Source organism: Neovison vison, chromosome 4, assembly GCF_020171115.1.
Source record: "Neovison vison isolate M4711 chromosome 4, ASM_NN_V1, whole genome shotgun sequence".
Taxonomy (NCBI): Eukaryota; Metazoa; Chordata; class Mammalia; order Carnivora; family Mustelidae; genus Neogale; species Neogale vison.
In genome coordinates, this window is record NC_058094.1 from 230,968,270 (window position 1) to 230,983,530 (window position 15,261).

The window sequence follows — 15,261 nt, forward strand, 5'->3', positions numbered from 1 at the left end:
AGCAAGAAAGGACGTAAACATGGACTGTGGGCAGCAGTGCAGAGGGAAAACCAAAGCAGGGCAGGAGGACAGTGTCCAAGCACCACAGTCTTCCTCAGGAGATCACCCCAGGGAGGAGAGTGAGGGGTGAGTCCCAGAGTGACAGTGTGCTCCAGGACCCTAAGGAGGCTCGGTTCCGTATGACAGTACTGGAGACCACCATTACAGAATGGTCCAGACGTGTCCCCAACAAGCCCCTGACAGGCACTCATTACTCCCATTTCTAGAATAATCCTATGAAATACGAGTGACCTTGGAACAAGGTCATGGCTCCACTTACATACAGATTTTTTTTGATACAGAACAGTACTGTAAATGTATTTTCTCTTCCTTATAATTTTCTCAGTAACATTTCCCCCCCTCTAACTTATAGAATACAAACTATAGTACATAACATATAAAATATATGTTACTGGTTTATGTCACCGGTGTGGCATCTGGCCAACAGTAGGCTGTCAGTACTGAAGTTCTGGGGGAATCGAAAGCTAATACGCAGATTTTCTATCATACAGGGGTCGGCAGCCCAACGCGTGTGGTCAACTGCGGTGTCATTAAATTTACTTTATGGACAGGAAACCGGAACTTCGCAATACTTTCTACTCAGAGACTTTAAACATAGTTTCCTTCTCCTAAAATGTTTAACTGATAAAATAAAAAAAGTTCACTCACACTTCTTTCAAGGCGAGCAATGGCGCTCAAGTTAGCGCTGGGCAGCACACTCTACAAACCCTTTAAAAATCACTGGGCAATAGTCTTGACCCAACTGGCTAGGAAGATGTGCATTTTTACAGATAAAAACACTTCAAAAACTTAGAGCATTTCCTGTTTACAGGAAATGTGTCTAAAGTTTAGGTAATCTGGCAACATTTAAGCAGCGCTGGCTTTTAAAGCCCACGAGGTTAAGAAGGTTGGATTTGGGCAGGCTCAGGTGCTCCCCACGCTCAGAGAGTGCGAACTGCACATGGCAAAGGTGCACGAGGTTTTCCATGTGGAAGAGAATTCTTGTGTTTTCAGAAATGAAAATCATTGAGTTCAGGAACAAAGACATGCCTTTCTCAAACGCACTGTCCCACTAAATCTGAACGCCAACAATATAACAAGTTCAGGCGTCAATTAGCTGGGGTGTTGGTACTTCTAAAAAAATTTAAGAAAGCGCAGACATCTTTGATTTGTGCACTGAGATCTAGCTCAACCACAGACGAGTAACAAGTCTCAGGGAGAGCGGTCCACTTCCACTTCAGCAACCACCCGCACCACGCCCCGTGAAACGGGACCCACTGGACCTCTTCTGTTTGGTGAAGGCAGCTGTCCCGTGCACGTCAGCGTCACACCCATTTGCAGATGCCGCACCCGCAGGGTGGCTGCTCCACCCCCAGAGAGCACAGGTTCAGCGGGAGGAAGGACCCGGGGAAAGCTCTGTGAAAGCGAGTACAGCAAGCCTGCTCCGGAACGGAGTGGGGACGCCGGCAGGGGCAGCGCTCGGCTGGCAGGGGCAGCGCTCGGGCTCCACCCCTCCACCGTCCCCTGCAGACCCGGCGGGAAGAGAGGCATCTCCCGGCGGATGCTGCTTTACTCTCCCGGCAGGAGGAGGGACGGGTTCCTCCTGGCCTGGCACCAGCTCAGCCAACGAGAAGCCACTCCGCTTCCCAGCTCCCAGTTCACACCGGCAGACTTTTAGCTCCCAGCAGCCCCTCCTCCCAACGCCCCCTCCTCTGTGAAGGGGCCTCCTGTCCTTTGCTCCGCAGAACCCCCTACGGTTCTGCCACAGCTTAATTGTCCCAGAATGCAATTCTCTCCGTTCCCGAAGAAACCCATTTCTGCTGGTAACGTAACTGGCAGCTTTATGTTTTTATTTTCCTAGGGAGGGAGTGAAGGAGTGGGGGGAAGAGAGAGAAAGGGAGGGAGGTCGGGCAGAGGGGAGAATCTTAAGCAGGCTGCCCACCCAGTAAGGAGCCTGTACGTGGGCTTCACAACCCCACGAGCCGGAGGATCATGACCTAAGGTGAAATCGAGAGTCGGACGCTTCATGTACTGAGCCACCCAGGGACTCCTGGGGGTTTTAAGGTTAAGAGCTCTCCCTAACCGTGAGGGCCTGTCCAGTCCAAGCACCTCTTCTCTGACCAGTGGAGGCAGTTCTACATCCTTGACCAGCAGATTCTCAGTCTTTGGTTGACGGTATATGGTTTACTCAAGTGAAGGGGACTCCAGGATCTGGGACCTAACTCTGTGTGCTAGGCATCATCCCCAATTTACAGATGAAGAAACTGAGGTCCACTAATGGCAAGTAATAGCCCCAAAGCAAAGCTGTTGTTAGACTCCAGGGCTGTGAGCAGGTCCAGGCCCTGCCCTTCCCATCCTGTCCGCGGCAGGTTTAACACCAGTACTGCTTCTGCCGTGGTGCTTACGACGTGACTCGAGAGGTAACCACACTCACTGCTGAGAGGAAACCTGTGCCAGTCAGGACTCAAAGTGCCTGCCACCTAGACTCAGCTGTTACATTCTGAGCAGCACATGCCTCCGGAGAACTAGGCCGTCACAGTCGTCCTTCAGGACGTGCAGTCGATCTGCTGCAAGCACCTTGGACGTTCATGGCTGAGCTTTAAGAACGGCCCTGAAGCCTCTGTGATGCACACGGGCCAATGTCCTAAGGAGTGTGACAGGACAAACGACCACATCGAGATCCAAGTGGCGAGGTCACCGTTCAGAGAACCGTGAGAAGTCACAACACCAAGGACGTGAGACGCGTCTCTGCGTCTGAGTGCCGACGTGCTCGGGCGCACTTACCTTTGGTATAGGAAACCGCAACTGAGCTATCTGGACTTCACTGACGAGAGGAACGGTGATCCGATTGGGAAGCACCAGGTAGCTGGATATTATGTCCAGGATGATTGTATCCGACAGACCACTGTCAGGGGGGCAGGAAAAAGAACAAACCAACGATCAGGCCTATCAACGCTCGTTACCGCTTGAACAGCGAACTTAGCACAACACGACCCAGCGCCGCCAGTGTCCGTCCTCTCGCAGACAGGATCCGGCACAGCAGTTCCGAGCCTGCGCGGCGACGCGGCCGTGCGGACTGCTACGCGGGATGTACGGGGGGGGGGGGGCCGCGGCATGTAGCTGCAGACACAGGTAATGCTCGGGTTCCGTCTCCCACTAGTCTAACGTTTCTTACGCTCCTGTGTGACTTCACCACTGACTTAGTATCAACCCAGACACGTTACAGGTTCCGCTTTAGCATACTTCAGTCACAAAGTGCAAAGAATACTACACAAACACCCAGCACCCGTTCCATGTTTCTTACATTAAATTTCTCTCATTTTTGCACAGCTTCCAGTCAAGTAGAAGATTTTAGTTCATTCTCTCTTCACATCGTATTTATGTACTCGATACTGTAATGATTCTGAAATTCTATATAGCACTCACAGAGAACTCCGGAATATGAATAAAATTGTGGAGGATAAAGACACAAATGTACTTTTAATACATTTTTGCCTGTTCTGTGAGGTAAATGTGAGAACTAAGTAACATGTATTGGACATTTTTGAAGGCATAAATGAAATTTCACTGCTGTGGAAGAACAGTTTTAACTGGAACTGGGAAGTTTTAAGAGAATCTTACTTCTTGCCAGTTATTTCCCAGATGTTAAAATTGTGAACAGATATATGTAAAGTAATTTTATGTATAAAAATACCCACTAGGACAGAGTGAAAAGTCACCATCATTCAGTACAGCTGAACATTCACTCTAAGCTGGGTACCCAAATGTGACGACAAGAGAAGGGGTCTTACCTTAGGACTTTCTAGTCCAAGATGAAGAAAAGACCCACAACCCCACAGACAATACAGCCCTATTTATGGGTATGTCAGTGACCTGGACACTAACACTCTAGAGACAGAGAGGGCTCCAGCTGCCAGACGCTGGAGAGAATGTCCATGAGGAGTGACGTGAGCTGCTGCTTCGGTTTTAAGAGAAGCACATGCTCACTCTGCCATTCCCCTTCCCCCACAAATACTGGTTTGTTTATACTAAAAAAATCTGCTGGGACAGAAAGTACTTTGGTGACGATATGCTTTCAAGAACTCCCTACCTGCTGTGTTGGTAGGCTGACCGCCTCACCACCCACCCAGCCAAGCAGGCGGAGGCCGACACGCAGGAAAGCAGCAGAAGGCCCACCTGCTGCCTCATCGCTGCTCACCTTTCAAACCTCCTGTGTACGCGCCCAGCCTCCCCCTGAGTTACCGGAGCTGCAGAGCTGCCCCGATCGTTCCCTGGGGCAACCCTGGTTGCTGTCATGGTCTAAATGGCTCTTGGGTCTAGTCCTTTTTGTCCTTTGGCACTGCCTGCTTATCACCTTACTTGTGTTTCTACCGTAATTCCCTTCCTTTCTTGTACTCTCACCCCTCAGTTTACGGTTCTTCCCTGAAACGTGACGGTCAAGTGCAGTAATCTGGGTATTGCTGTTACTTCGTCATACTTTCCCTTCCTTTATTACCAGTGGGTACAGCACGAACATGCTCACTTTGTAATGCCGGAGGCAAGACTTGCTAGGTTCAGTTACTGAGCACTCACTTTTATGAGGTAAGACCTGCCACGGCTGTGATCTGATAGGATCTTTGAGTGGGAAAGCACAGCTGAAGCTTTACATTATATAGTTTATTACATGAAACTCACATTCATATAAAATGTTATACAAGTTCTACATAATTCTGTATAAATTATATATATCCTATACAAATATATAATTTTATTTAAAAGGGATGTTTATATATATGTCTTTTACACCACAGCCTTGTTTCCGACCGGTGTGTATTTCTAATATACATGAGTATGTATTTTTAATGATACATATAATTCTCTACTAAATGTATCTTATATACTGCATGTACAGAAATCTATATATAAAATAGCTTAAAGCTATTACTATATAAAAGAACCCGTCATCATCATTAAACATTAGATAAAATAGAGTTTTTACGTATCTCCACGTATACAGACATATGTATATAAGTACATATATTCCCCTTTTACTTTCTTTTGTATTTTTATTTTTTAATAGGCTCTATGCCCAACATGGGGCTTGAAACAAAAACCCTAGATCGAAAGTTGAGTGCTCTACTGGCTGAGCCACCCAGGCACCCCCCCATGTCTCTTTTGAATGAATGATCTGCAACCAACTCCCCCAGCAGGAGGCTTGCCAAAGGCAGCAGATGCCCTTGGGCTCACCCTGTAAGGGAGCTAATGCGATGCTATTTACACCGTAGCTGCTGGACAAGCCTGTGTTTATTTTAGTCCTCCCATTATATAAAAGGAGGAAAGTAGAACACATTTAAAAAAAAAAAGATTCATTTATTTTAGAGATTGTGGTGGGGAGAGAGTCCTCCAGCAGGCTCCCCACTGAGCACAGAGCCTGATGCAGGGCTCAATCCCAGGACCCCAAGATCATGCCCCAAGCTGAAGTCAAGAGTCGGCCGCCTAACTGAGCCACCCAGGTGTCTCCCACACATCCTCTACCCCAAATGGCAACAGGAATCTGTTGTTCTGCTGGCTAACCAGCATCTGCTCCCACAGACCAACGCACTGGTGGAAGTTCTTCCTTCCATTCTCCCGCATCCCTGCCCTGGTCCCCCCGGTTCCTCCTCTAGGGGTGGGCAGGAGACCCAAGCATGATCATGAGATCACAGGACTGGTCCAAGGATGGGTGGACTAACAGAAGCCAGCCCTGCAACTTTGGCTGGAACTAGCAGAAGAAGGTTCTTTCAAAAAACAAGGAAAGAAGAAGGAGGAGGAGGAGGAGGAGAAGAAGAAGAAGAAGAAGAAGAAGAAGAAGAAGAAGAAGAAGGTGGTTCTTTTCAGACTGAAGCTGCCACGCCTCGGCCAGGGCGTGCCTGACAACAAACGCACACAGGGAAAGCAGGATGGAGAGAGAGAGTGTGAGCCCTCAGGCCATCAACACCTGCCTGTGCCTGGCTGCACCCAACAGTGCTCCAGAGGGCTCTGGGAACGAGCCACAGGAATGGGAGCTCGGCTCGCGTCTACGCCATGCCACTAAGAGCAGTAGTGGGCTGGCTCATAGCAGGCACAATACTGATTTGTTGGATAAATGAATAAATTGTCTTAGTACTTATAGTACTTATTTACTCATTTACTTTTTTTTTTTAAATTTTATTTATTTGACAGAGATCATAAGTAGGCAGGGGGAGGGAGAAGCAGGCTCCCTGCTGAGCAGAGAGCCTGATGGGGGGCTCGATCCCAGGACCCTGAGATCATGACCTGAGCTGAAGGCGGAGGCTTAACCCACTGAGCCCCCCAGGCGCCCCTCATTTACTTTTTTTAAGTTTATCTATCTAAGCAATCTCCCCACTCATTGCGGGTCTTGAACCCAAGACCAAGAGTCGCACACTCCTCCCACTGAGACAGCCACACCCCCATTGGTGTATTCACTTTTCTACTTCAGGCCACTCGCACCGGGCTGCTGCTTGACACCAAGTGTCCTAATGAACACTTCACAATTCTGTAAGTTGTCCTTTCCGTGTAAACATCTTTTCAAGAGAACAGAACTTTCAGTATCATTAAACCTAAAAAAGATTTGGTTAGGACTATGCCTCACTTCATTAAAGTCCTTAATTTTCCCTGATAATCAAACAACATAAAGCTCTTCTAACGGCCATGTAGGGGCATAAACACACACACAGGAATAGAAAAAAACAGACCAGTTTAATTTCTGAGCTATTTTAGAAAAAAAACCCCAGATTAGAAAAGTTATCTACTAGCAACACGTGTAACTGTATTTCAACCTTCAACTACAAGTGTAAATAGCAAAGGCAGGTTCCAGAATACTCGCTGGGCAGCAGCCAAGAGGTCCGTCACCAAGTCACCTCCCATCCGTGGAGACAGATGGCTGTGACCGAGGGGACTCCGCTTTTCCTCATAGCAGGGACGTGCTGCTCATGGTGTCAAAAGCGTACTACAGGCCAGTCTCCTCGGGTGCGGATGTGACAGTGCTACAGACTCGGGAAGGGACCCCGTGCCGTGAGGCGGAAACCCCAGGTTTCTCAGCTCTTGCACCCAGACCCTGGGGTGACCCTATACATTCCTGCGTCCAGTGCCTACATCAGCCTCTCTGTGGAGCATGGGAGATATGGGAGTCAGTAGCCCAACCTGAAAAGAACCCAAAGGGTTAGTTGTTTTTTTTTTTTTAATTTTTAACACATTTTCTTTTTCCAAAGATTTATTTATTTGACAGAGAGAGAGAGAGAGAGAGATCACAAGCAGGCAGAGAGGCAGGCAGAGAGAGAGGAGGAAGCAGGCGCCCCGCTGAGCAGAGAGCCTATGCGGGGCTCGATCCCAGGACCCTGAGATCATGACCTGAGCCGAAGGCAGAGGCTTAACCCACTGAGCCACCCAGGTGCCCCCAAAGGGCTAGTTCTGAAATATATATTCATTTTTTAAAGTTTTATTTTTTTGAGAAAATAAGAAAAACCAAACTTAAAAATTAACTTGCAGAATATTAAAAGGCTGCTACTTTTCTAAAACACCAAAGCCTGAGGCAACTGACTGGCTCATTGGTAGAGCATGTGACTCTTGATTTCAGGGTCACGAGTTCAAGCACCACACTGGGCATGGAGCCTACTTAAAAAAAAGCCTATTAAAAAGAAAATTAGGGCGCCTGGGTGGCTCACTGGGTTAAGCCGCTGCCTTCAGCTCAGGTCACGATCTCGGGGTCCTGGGATTGAGTCCCGCATCGGGCTCTCTGCTCAGCAGGGAGCCTGCTTCCTCCTCCTTCTCTCTCTACCTGCCTCTCTGCCTACTTGTGATCTCTCTCTGTCAAATAAATAAATAAAATCTTTAAAAAAAAATTAAAAAGTTAGAAAGAAAACACCAAAGCTGGAAAAATGCTTCATGATGAATGAAAAGTAAAATGAAGGGTAAGTGACCTGCCTAATACCCTCACCCACTCTACTGCTCACTTGGGTCCCAGGATCTCAGATGCTGTTAAAGAAAACGGAGCCCAGCCAGGCTCCCCACCTGAGCCACAGGTGAGAGCCCGCTGAGGCAGGGATTCTATCTGGACACACCGGCCTTACCCATTCTGAGTTGTTCCCACAACACTAGAAATGCACTCTCCACCGTCAACAAGTTAACCACAGGACATGACAACATACTTACTTTAATCCAGGGATATCGAGAAGATTAGTCAGTCCTGTCCAGTTAATTTCTATAAGCTGTTTTAAAAAAAAGGGCAAAAATATTAAGTTTCCAAACTATTTCCAATTATAAAATCAAATCATACAGATTTCTTTATAAGCAAAATGCATTAGTTCATAATATTGTCTTGCTTTTCACTGTAAAATATCAGTGTCATTGTCCTTTGTTCATAAATGGGGAACTACCTCTTTTTTTGTGTGTTGTTTTTGATAGTATCCATTTCCTCTGGTAAAATAAAATAATTTATATACCTTTCCTATTGATGGACACTTAGATTAACTAAATGCAAACCAGCATTCAAAAGTGAAAGTTTTGGTCAAAGAATCCGCCCCCTCCCAGATTCTTACTTTGGGGGTGCCTGGGTGGCTCAGTCAGGTGAGTATCTTACTTTGGCTCAGGTCATGACCTCAGAGTCCTGGGACCAAACCCTGTGTTGGTTGGGGACGGTGTCCCTGCTCAGTGGGTGGTCTGCTTGTCCCTCTCCCTCTGCCCCAGGTGCCCCTGACTGTGCTTTTTATTTCGAAGTTTTTTTTTTTTTTTAATTTATTCATTTGTTTCAGAGAGATACAGAGAGACAGCATGAGCAGGGGGAGAGGCAGAGGGAGAAGCAGACACCCCGCTGAACCAGGAGTCTGACACGGGGCTCGATCCCAGGACGCTGGGATCATGACCTGAGCCAAAGGTAGACACCTTACCATTTGAGCTACCCAGGTGCTCCTCTCTCTCTCAAATAAATAAAAATCTTTAAAAGTAAAAAAAAGTTCTTTATAATATTTTTTAAAGAGTTTATCTATTTGAGAGAGTGCATGCCTCCATGTGTGAGGGGGAGAGGGAGAGAATGAATCTGAAGCAGACCCTGGGCTGAGCCCAGAGCCCAATGTGGGGCTCAATCCGATCCCACGACCCTGATATCATGACCTGAGCTGAAATCAAGAGTAAGATGTTAAACTGACTGAGCCACCCAGGTGCCCCTAAAGATTTTTATTTTTTTAAAGTAATCTCTACACCCAACATGGGGCTCGAACCCCCAGCTATGAGATCAAGAGTCACATGCTCCACTGAAGGAGCCAGCCAGGCACCCCTTATATGTTTATTTTTTATGTTCATAGATGCTACCCAATTGCCCCCAAAATAATCTCCTGCACTGATTTATATACAGTCCCACCCTAAATACATTAAATGTCCTTTCTTTATACTTCTCCCCACCAAAACACAAGTAAAAATCAGCCTGGTAGGTTAAATATGGGACTTTATCCCTGTCTCAATTTATATTTTCCTGGCATTGGTGGGACATGTTCTATCTACTCAGTCAACATCTGTATTTTATTTGCTCAATTTTCTAGTGGGTATTTGGGTATTTACTTAGAATAATTCCTACATAGTTGGCTAATATAAGATTCCATTTAGTGGATGGAGACAGGTTAAAAAAAAAGCTTGATTAGAAAAACTGCTTTCTTAAAAAAAAAAAAAAAGAAAAACTGCTTTCTTATCAAAGTGCATACTATATATAATAAAATTATCTGTGCTTTATATTTGTAGAAGAGATGCCGCGTGAGACTGCATGATCTCAATCACCCACACAGTCGCAGGAATTAAACTGCTCAAATCCCCTGGGAAGTGTATAGTTATGAATAAACACAAACTGGAAAGTTAAGATTCTTTTGGGTAGGCCAAAACTGAAAAAAAAATTTTTTTTAAGGAAGTCCTAAAAGACTAAGATTTTTCAGAAAAAGAGAAAGGAAATATAAGTTTATTGCAAATATCAGTACAAACTCCTATTGGTGCCCTTGTACCCCAACCCCCGGCCAATAGGTGTAGAAGCAACGGCAATCTGGGGCAACCAATGCCGGCCAGCATGCGGACCATGATCTCTGAACACCTCTTCCAAGGGACTGTGGCAAAAACTGTTAAGATAGCCTGGGGGATCTTACTGAATCAGAAAGCTCGGGAAACACTGAGATGAATGAGAGGTCCTATCAAGGTGGGTCCCCTGGAAAGGACTTGAACTAGGGGTGATCAGCTTATTCTCATGACCCTGGTCAAACTGAGGAGACACAGTTAAAGGCTACCCAAGTTCAGAGAAACCAAACACCAGGGAGGCAGCAACAGGGTTCAGCTGGGTTTGAGAACAGATGTGAATGCAGAAAAGCAGCTCCCGGGGAAGGGACTTGTTGGAAGCCCTCAAGGAGCTGGCCTGTCTCTGAGCAAGGGGAGGCAGGGACAGAAAGAGTCCAGAGCCATGGAGGGGTGAGAACAGGGACAGAGACCTATGTGTGAACCAGTGTGTGTGAGAGTATGTGTGAGGGCACGTGTGAGAATGAGGGAACCAGAACACGAGTGTGGAAGAAGAGGACGTGAGAATGAACGCGGGAAAGCGTGTGGAGTGTCAGCACACGTGAGGAGTGTACCGGAGAACACCGGCGAGTGCGAAGGCACACGTGAGAATGAGCGCCCGAGAGGCTTAGAAGTGAGCACACAGAGGGGGAAGCCAAAGAGGGCTGGGAGCAAGGCAGTGCTTGAGAAAAGCAACTAAAATTAGTGTCCCGTCACCACCCCAACTACTGCACTAGGACCACTGAGATCTCTGGGAAAACTGGAGAGACAGACGTTTCCCAACCCCCTCTCTGGGCTGCTGCAGCTCTCCTAGGAGAAACGGAACCAGCAGCGTAGTTCCACTTCCGCTGGAACACCGTGCATCTGTGTATTTCATGAAAACCACGGACATGCCTTGCTCCTCTCTGCCGGGCCACGAACACACGGTCTGATGGGTGCAGAGAACGTGTGCTCAGCTGTTCACTTCAGCGCTCACTCCGTGCCAGGTGTTCTGGGTGCGCTGAACTGTCCAGTACAGGCCATGAGTCACCCGGGAAGTCTGCTAAAAATACAGACCAGTGGAGGGGCGCCTGGGCGGCTCAGTTGGTTAGGTGACTGCCTTTGGCTCAGGTCATGTCCCAGGGGCCTGGGATCAAGCCCCATGTTGGGCTCCTTGCATAGCCGGGAACCTGCTTCTCCCTCTCCTCCTGCTTGCTACCCTGCCTGGTTCTGCTCTTTCTCTATCAAATAAATAAATAAAATTTAAACAAAACAAAAGAACAACAAACTAACCTAAAGTTAGTTGGGCTCCCACCCTTCTCCAGAGTTTTTCATTTAGTCAACTTTCCCTGGTGGTAGCCGTCAAGAAACTCTTAGGATTTCCAACTTCCACCTGGGATGCAGCAAACTGGAAAGAGCATCACAAATGCAGAGGAAAAGCTGAGGTGACAGGGCCACCGGCCTGAAACCCTTACTCAGAGGAGCTCTCAGGGCAACTGACAGGTTCCAGCTAAACCCTAACTGCTAAAGGCCAGGAGCCGGTGAGACAGAGAAGCCCTTTGAAATCCAGACACAGGCCATCTGCAATCCACTATGTGGGCTCAAGAGTGTGGGTGTGCTATAGAGGCAAGGGAAAACCCTTCTGCAGGGGTGAGGTGAGGGATGGAGCAGCTGCTGCTAGAAAGACCCAAACTGCACCTTCCACAGTAAGGAAGAGAAGCCACTATGAAAAGGGACATATAGGTAAGGCTCATTGTGGATGGGGAGAGGAGAAGAAAATACCCTCTGTCTGGGGACAGTAGGACACCATCCCAGCCCTGACTGTTGGAGATCCTGTAGTTACAGGAGGGAGGTGTGCAGACTAACTCCTGCATTAAGACCTACCAAAAACACAAGCATAAGGAGAAGGCAAGGTCACTAGAAAGGGTGTTAACCATGGGGGCCCTGGGTAGCTCAGTTGTTAAGCGTCTGTCTTAGGCTCAGGTCATGATCCCACGGTCCTAGGATCGAGCCCCAAATCAGGCTCTCTGCTCAGCTAGAAGCCTGCTTCTCCCACTCCCCCTGCTTGTCAAGTCCCCTCTCTCGCTGTCTCTGTCAAATAGCTAAATAACATCTTAAAAAAAAAAAAAAGGCACTAGCTCTGAATCCCAGTACGGGCCAGAGCAGTAGGGAGCTCCCGTTTCAACTACTGGGGGAAGGGCAAGACGATCCAGAAGAATGAAAGATATCAAACCACAGATCCAGGACACTCTGAAGGCACCTAGAAGGATAAATACCCTCCAAACTCCCAGGTTGACCTGAGGTGTCGTTTAAGTCTGGGACCCTCTCCAGTCCGGTAGACTCTGGGGGACCCGTCTGCCCAGCCTAGCCTCTCCACCTCGCTCCTGCCATCTACACAGGGTTGTAGGAATTGGCTCCCAGGAGCCCGATCCAAACACTGCAACCTTCCTCCCTCCTGCTGGTCTAAGCGCCTGGATCCGACACCATAGGAACAAGGAAGGGAAAGCAGGAAGGCGCACTGCTCTTGAGTGCACTGGCAACCCTGTTTCTGGCATGCGGACTAGAAGACCAGAGGAAGCCGGTCTCACAGGGAACACAGACGGAGCAATCAGGCATGGGTGACAGACAGTGACAAAGGCTTCAAGTTCTGCACTCCAGTCGTTTTATGACAGAACAATACACGCTGTTTTCATTCAGCTGAAGCCTTTCCTTTTCCCTTCCTCTGATTAAGGTGTCTCAGTTGCTGGACTTGTAGCTAACAGGACTCAAGCTCTTCTCACAGTCACTGTAAAAGGAAGATACTTGCCTTTCTCCATCTGTAAAAATGCAATCTGTAGCTCAAAGACTCTGCTAGCTGGGAGGACCCTCTTAGGATAAACAGACTGTGGGCACACCCAAGATCATCTCCGAGTAAGTTCTGGAAGATGGATTTACTTGAGGCTAATCTGTGCTCTTGGAATTGCCCAACAAAGAACTGGGGATTCTGAAACACCTCTGAGTGCATGCCAGGGGCAGTTTCAGTAACAGTCAGGTTAGCGTAAGTGGACGGCCAGTTCCCTGTGACATGGCCAAAGGGAGACACTGGCTTTTCTGGCTCCTACCAGAACCTTCACCCAAGTTTTTGTGTTTACCAAAACTTGACTTCTGGTATTAAACCCACCAGAATGCTAAACCTATGTACAGGAAAATACTTAAATTTCTTTATAATCTGAGGACTTACCATGAACTAGGAATCTACTGTTTTATACCTATTGATATTGACTGTTGTGAGGCAGTAGTCCCCGTGTCACAGATGGGGAGACCTGGGCTTAGGAGGATTAAACAAGCTGCTCAAGGCATACGGTCACAGGAGAAAAACCAGGTGTGGAAGACCAGGCTGGAAAACCCAAGTCTGTCACTTAACCATTACACATACCGCTTTCTCTATACTCGGAAAGTTTGTCACTTTAGAAATTCTTAGTTGTTGTTGTTTTTTTAAACAAGTAGCACACTATCAGAAATAACTGAAACAAACGAACAAGAATAAAAATGTGCAAAGGTTTCAAAAGACTCTCTGGCAGTATTCTCCTAAATCATCTGGATAGCCAAAACCCCCAAATCTTTGTAGCTGTATTTTTCCTTAGGATGAGGAAGAATTACTTGGCAACCAGAAGCGAGTTCTGTTCTCATATTTTCCAGTCAAAAATAACTGGGGGAAAAAAAATTCCCTTCTCTCCAAAGTGTATGTTTGGCAACATTTCTCACCATATAAGGAAATGAATGATCCTGAACTTTTCACAGCCTCATCCATTTCTGACACTAAGATTTTGTTTGGAAGTTACATTACAATTTTTTAAAAAAGATTTTATTTATTTATTTGACAGAGACAGGAGAGAGGGAACACAAGTTGGGGGAGGGCGCAGGGGAGAGGGAGAAGCAGGTCTCCCACTGAGCAGGGAGCGTGATGCGGGGGCTCGATCCCAGGACCCTGAGATCATGACCTGAGCTGAAGGGAGATGCCTAATAACTGAGTCACCCAGGCGCCCATTATTTTTAAAGTGAATATACCTGTGGAAGATCCAACCTAAGGAAGAGTTCTACTAAGTACTGAGGGAGATTTAAAGATTTGGATTTCATTATTTTTTGAACTGAAAAAAGGTCTTTAGTTGTTAAAAATTCCTGTAAATCAAAAATACGTAGCTATCTACTAAAGATTAGTTTTTTATACTCATTAATGAAGGAAGTTTCTTAACCATATGATGGCTTTTAAACAACTGGTATGTGGAAAAAGAAACATGGATTTTAAATCTTTTTTTTTTTTAAAGAGAGGATTTTTTTTTTTAAAGATTTTATTTATTTAACAGAGAGACCACGAGTAGGCAGAGAGGCAGGCAGAGAGAGAGGAAGGGAAGCAGGCTCCCTGCTGAGCAGAGAACCGGATGCGCGGCTCGATCCCAGGACCCCGGGATCATGTCTGGAACTGAAGGCAGAGGCTTAACCCACTGAGCCACCCAGGCGCCCCTGAATTTTATATATTTTATGGAACTCTTCATTTCTCAAAATTTTAATGAATTAAATTTTAACACAGAGATTCCTTAATTCCTTTAATTTTAGTGTTTTATGTAGTCAAAACACATTCAAAATTAGCCTGTTATTTAAGCAATAAGAAGCAAATCAGTAGTACTTCTGGTGGTAAGGAAGTGGGGACACTTAAATTCTTGCGTTTTTACACAGAAAAAATGCCATTTGTACTTTGGTCTAAAATAAACACATATTAAAAAAAAAACCCAACAATAATAGTTTGCATTAAGTTCTTTACAAAACTGTAAAAATTAATATTCCTGTTTGAATGATACATCCTGTTAATGACAACTCCAGAAAGGACTCAGAGAAGTTATAAAAATGGTGAATCACGGAAAGGTAACCGAGAAACCGGTCAATTCCTCCATCGGACACTCACCGAACTGTACGGAGACGGGCATGGCTGTGGCTTTCAAGAAGCTCATGAGCAGTGTGCCAAGGCGCACAGGACAGGAAGGCAGCAAGGGGACTAGGGCGAAAGCGGATGGCCTGGGTCTTTGGAAGGGATTACTCAATGGGACAAAAACAGTGCTCTGGGAGTAGGGAACGACAAAGGGAGGCGAGGCGACCGTCCTTGGATTGTGCTTCCTCCCTGTGGCTGGAAATGGGGACGCTCCCCAGGGGCAGTGCCAGGAACCAAGG

At 46.8% G+C, this 15,261-nt stretch overlaps 1 protein-coding gene across 3 annotated transcripts in view; it reads right to left on the reverse strand.

The window, feature by feature from the left end:
• ESYT2 (extended synaptotagmin 2) overlaps positions 1-15,261 on the reverse strand; it is a 78,779-nt gene that overhangs the window by 28,634 nt on the left and 34,884 nt on the right. For all 3 annotated transcript variants that reach the window (XM_044246937.1, XM_044246936.1, XM_044246935.1), the window contains exons 7-8: positions 8,209-8,264; positions 2,824-2,944 (exon numbers count right to left, since the gene is read on the reverse strand). In XM_044246937.1, coding sequence (XP_044102872.1) covers positions 2,824-2,944; positions 8,209-8,264 — 177 coding nt within the window. The remainder of the gene's footprint in view (positions 1-2,823; positions 2,945-8,208; positions 8,265-15,261) is intronic.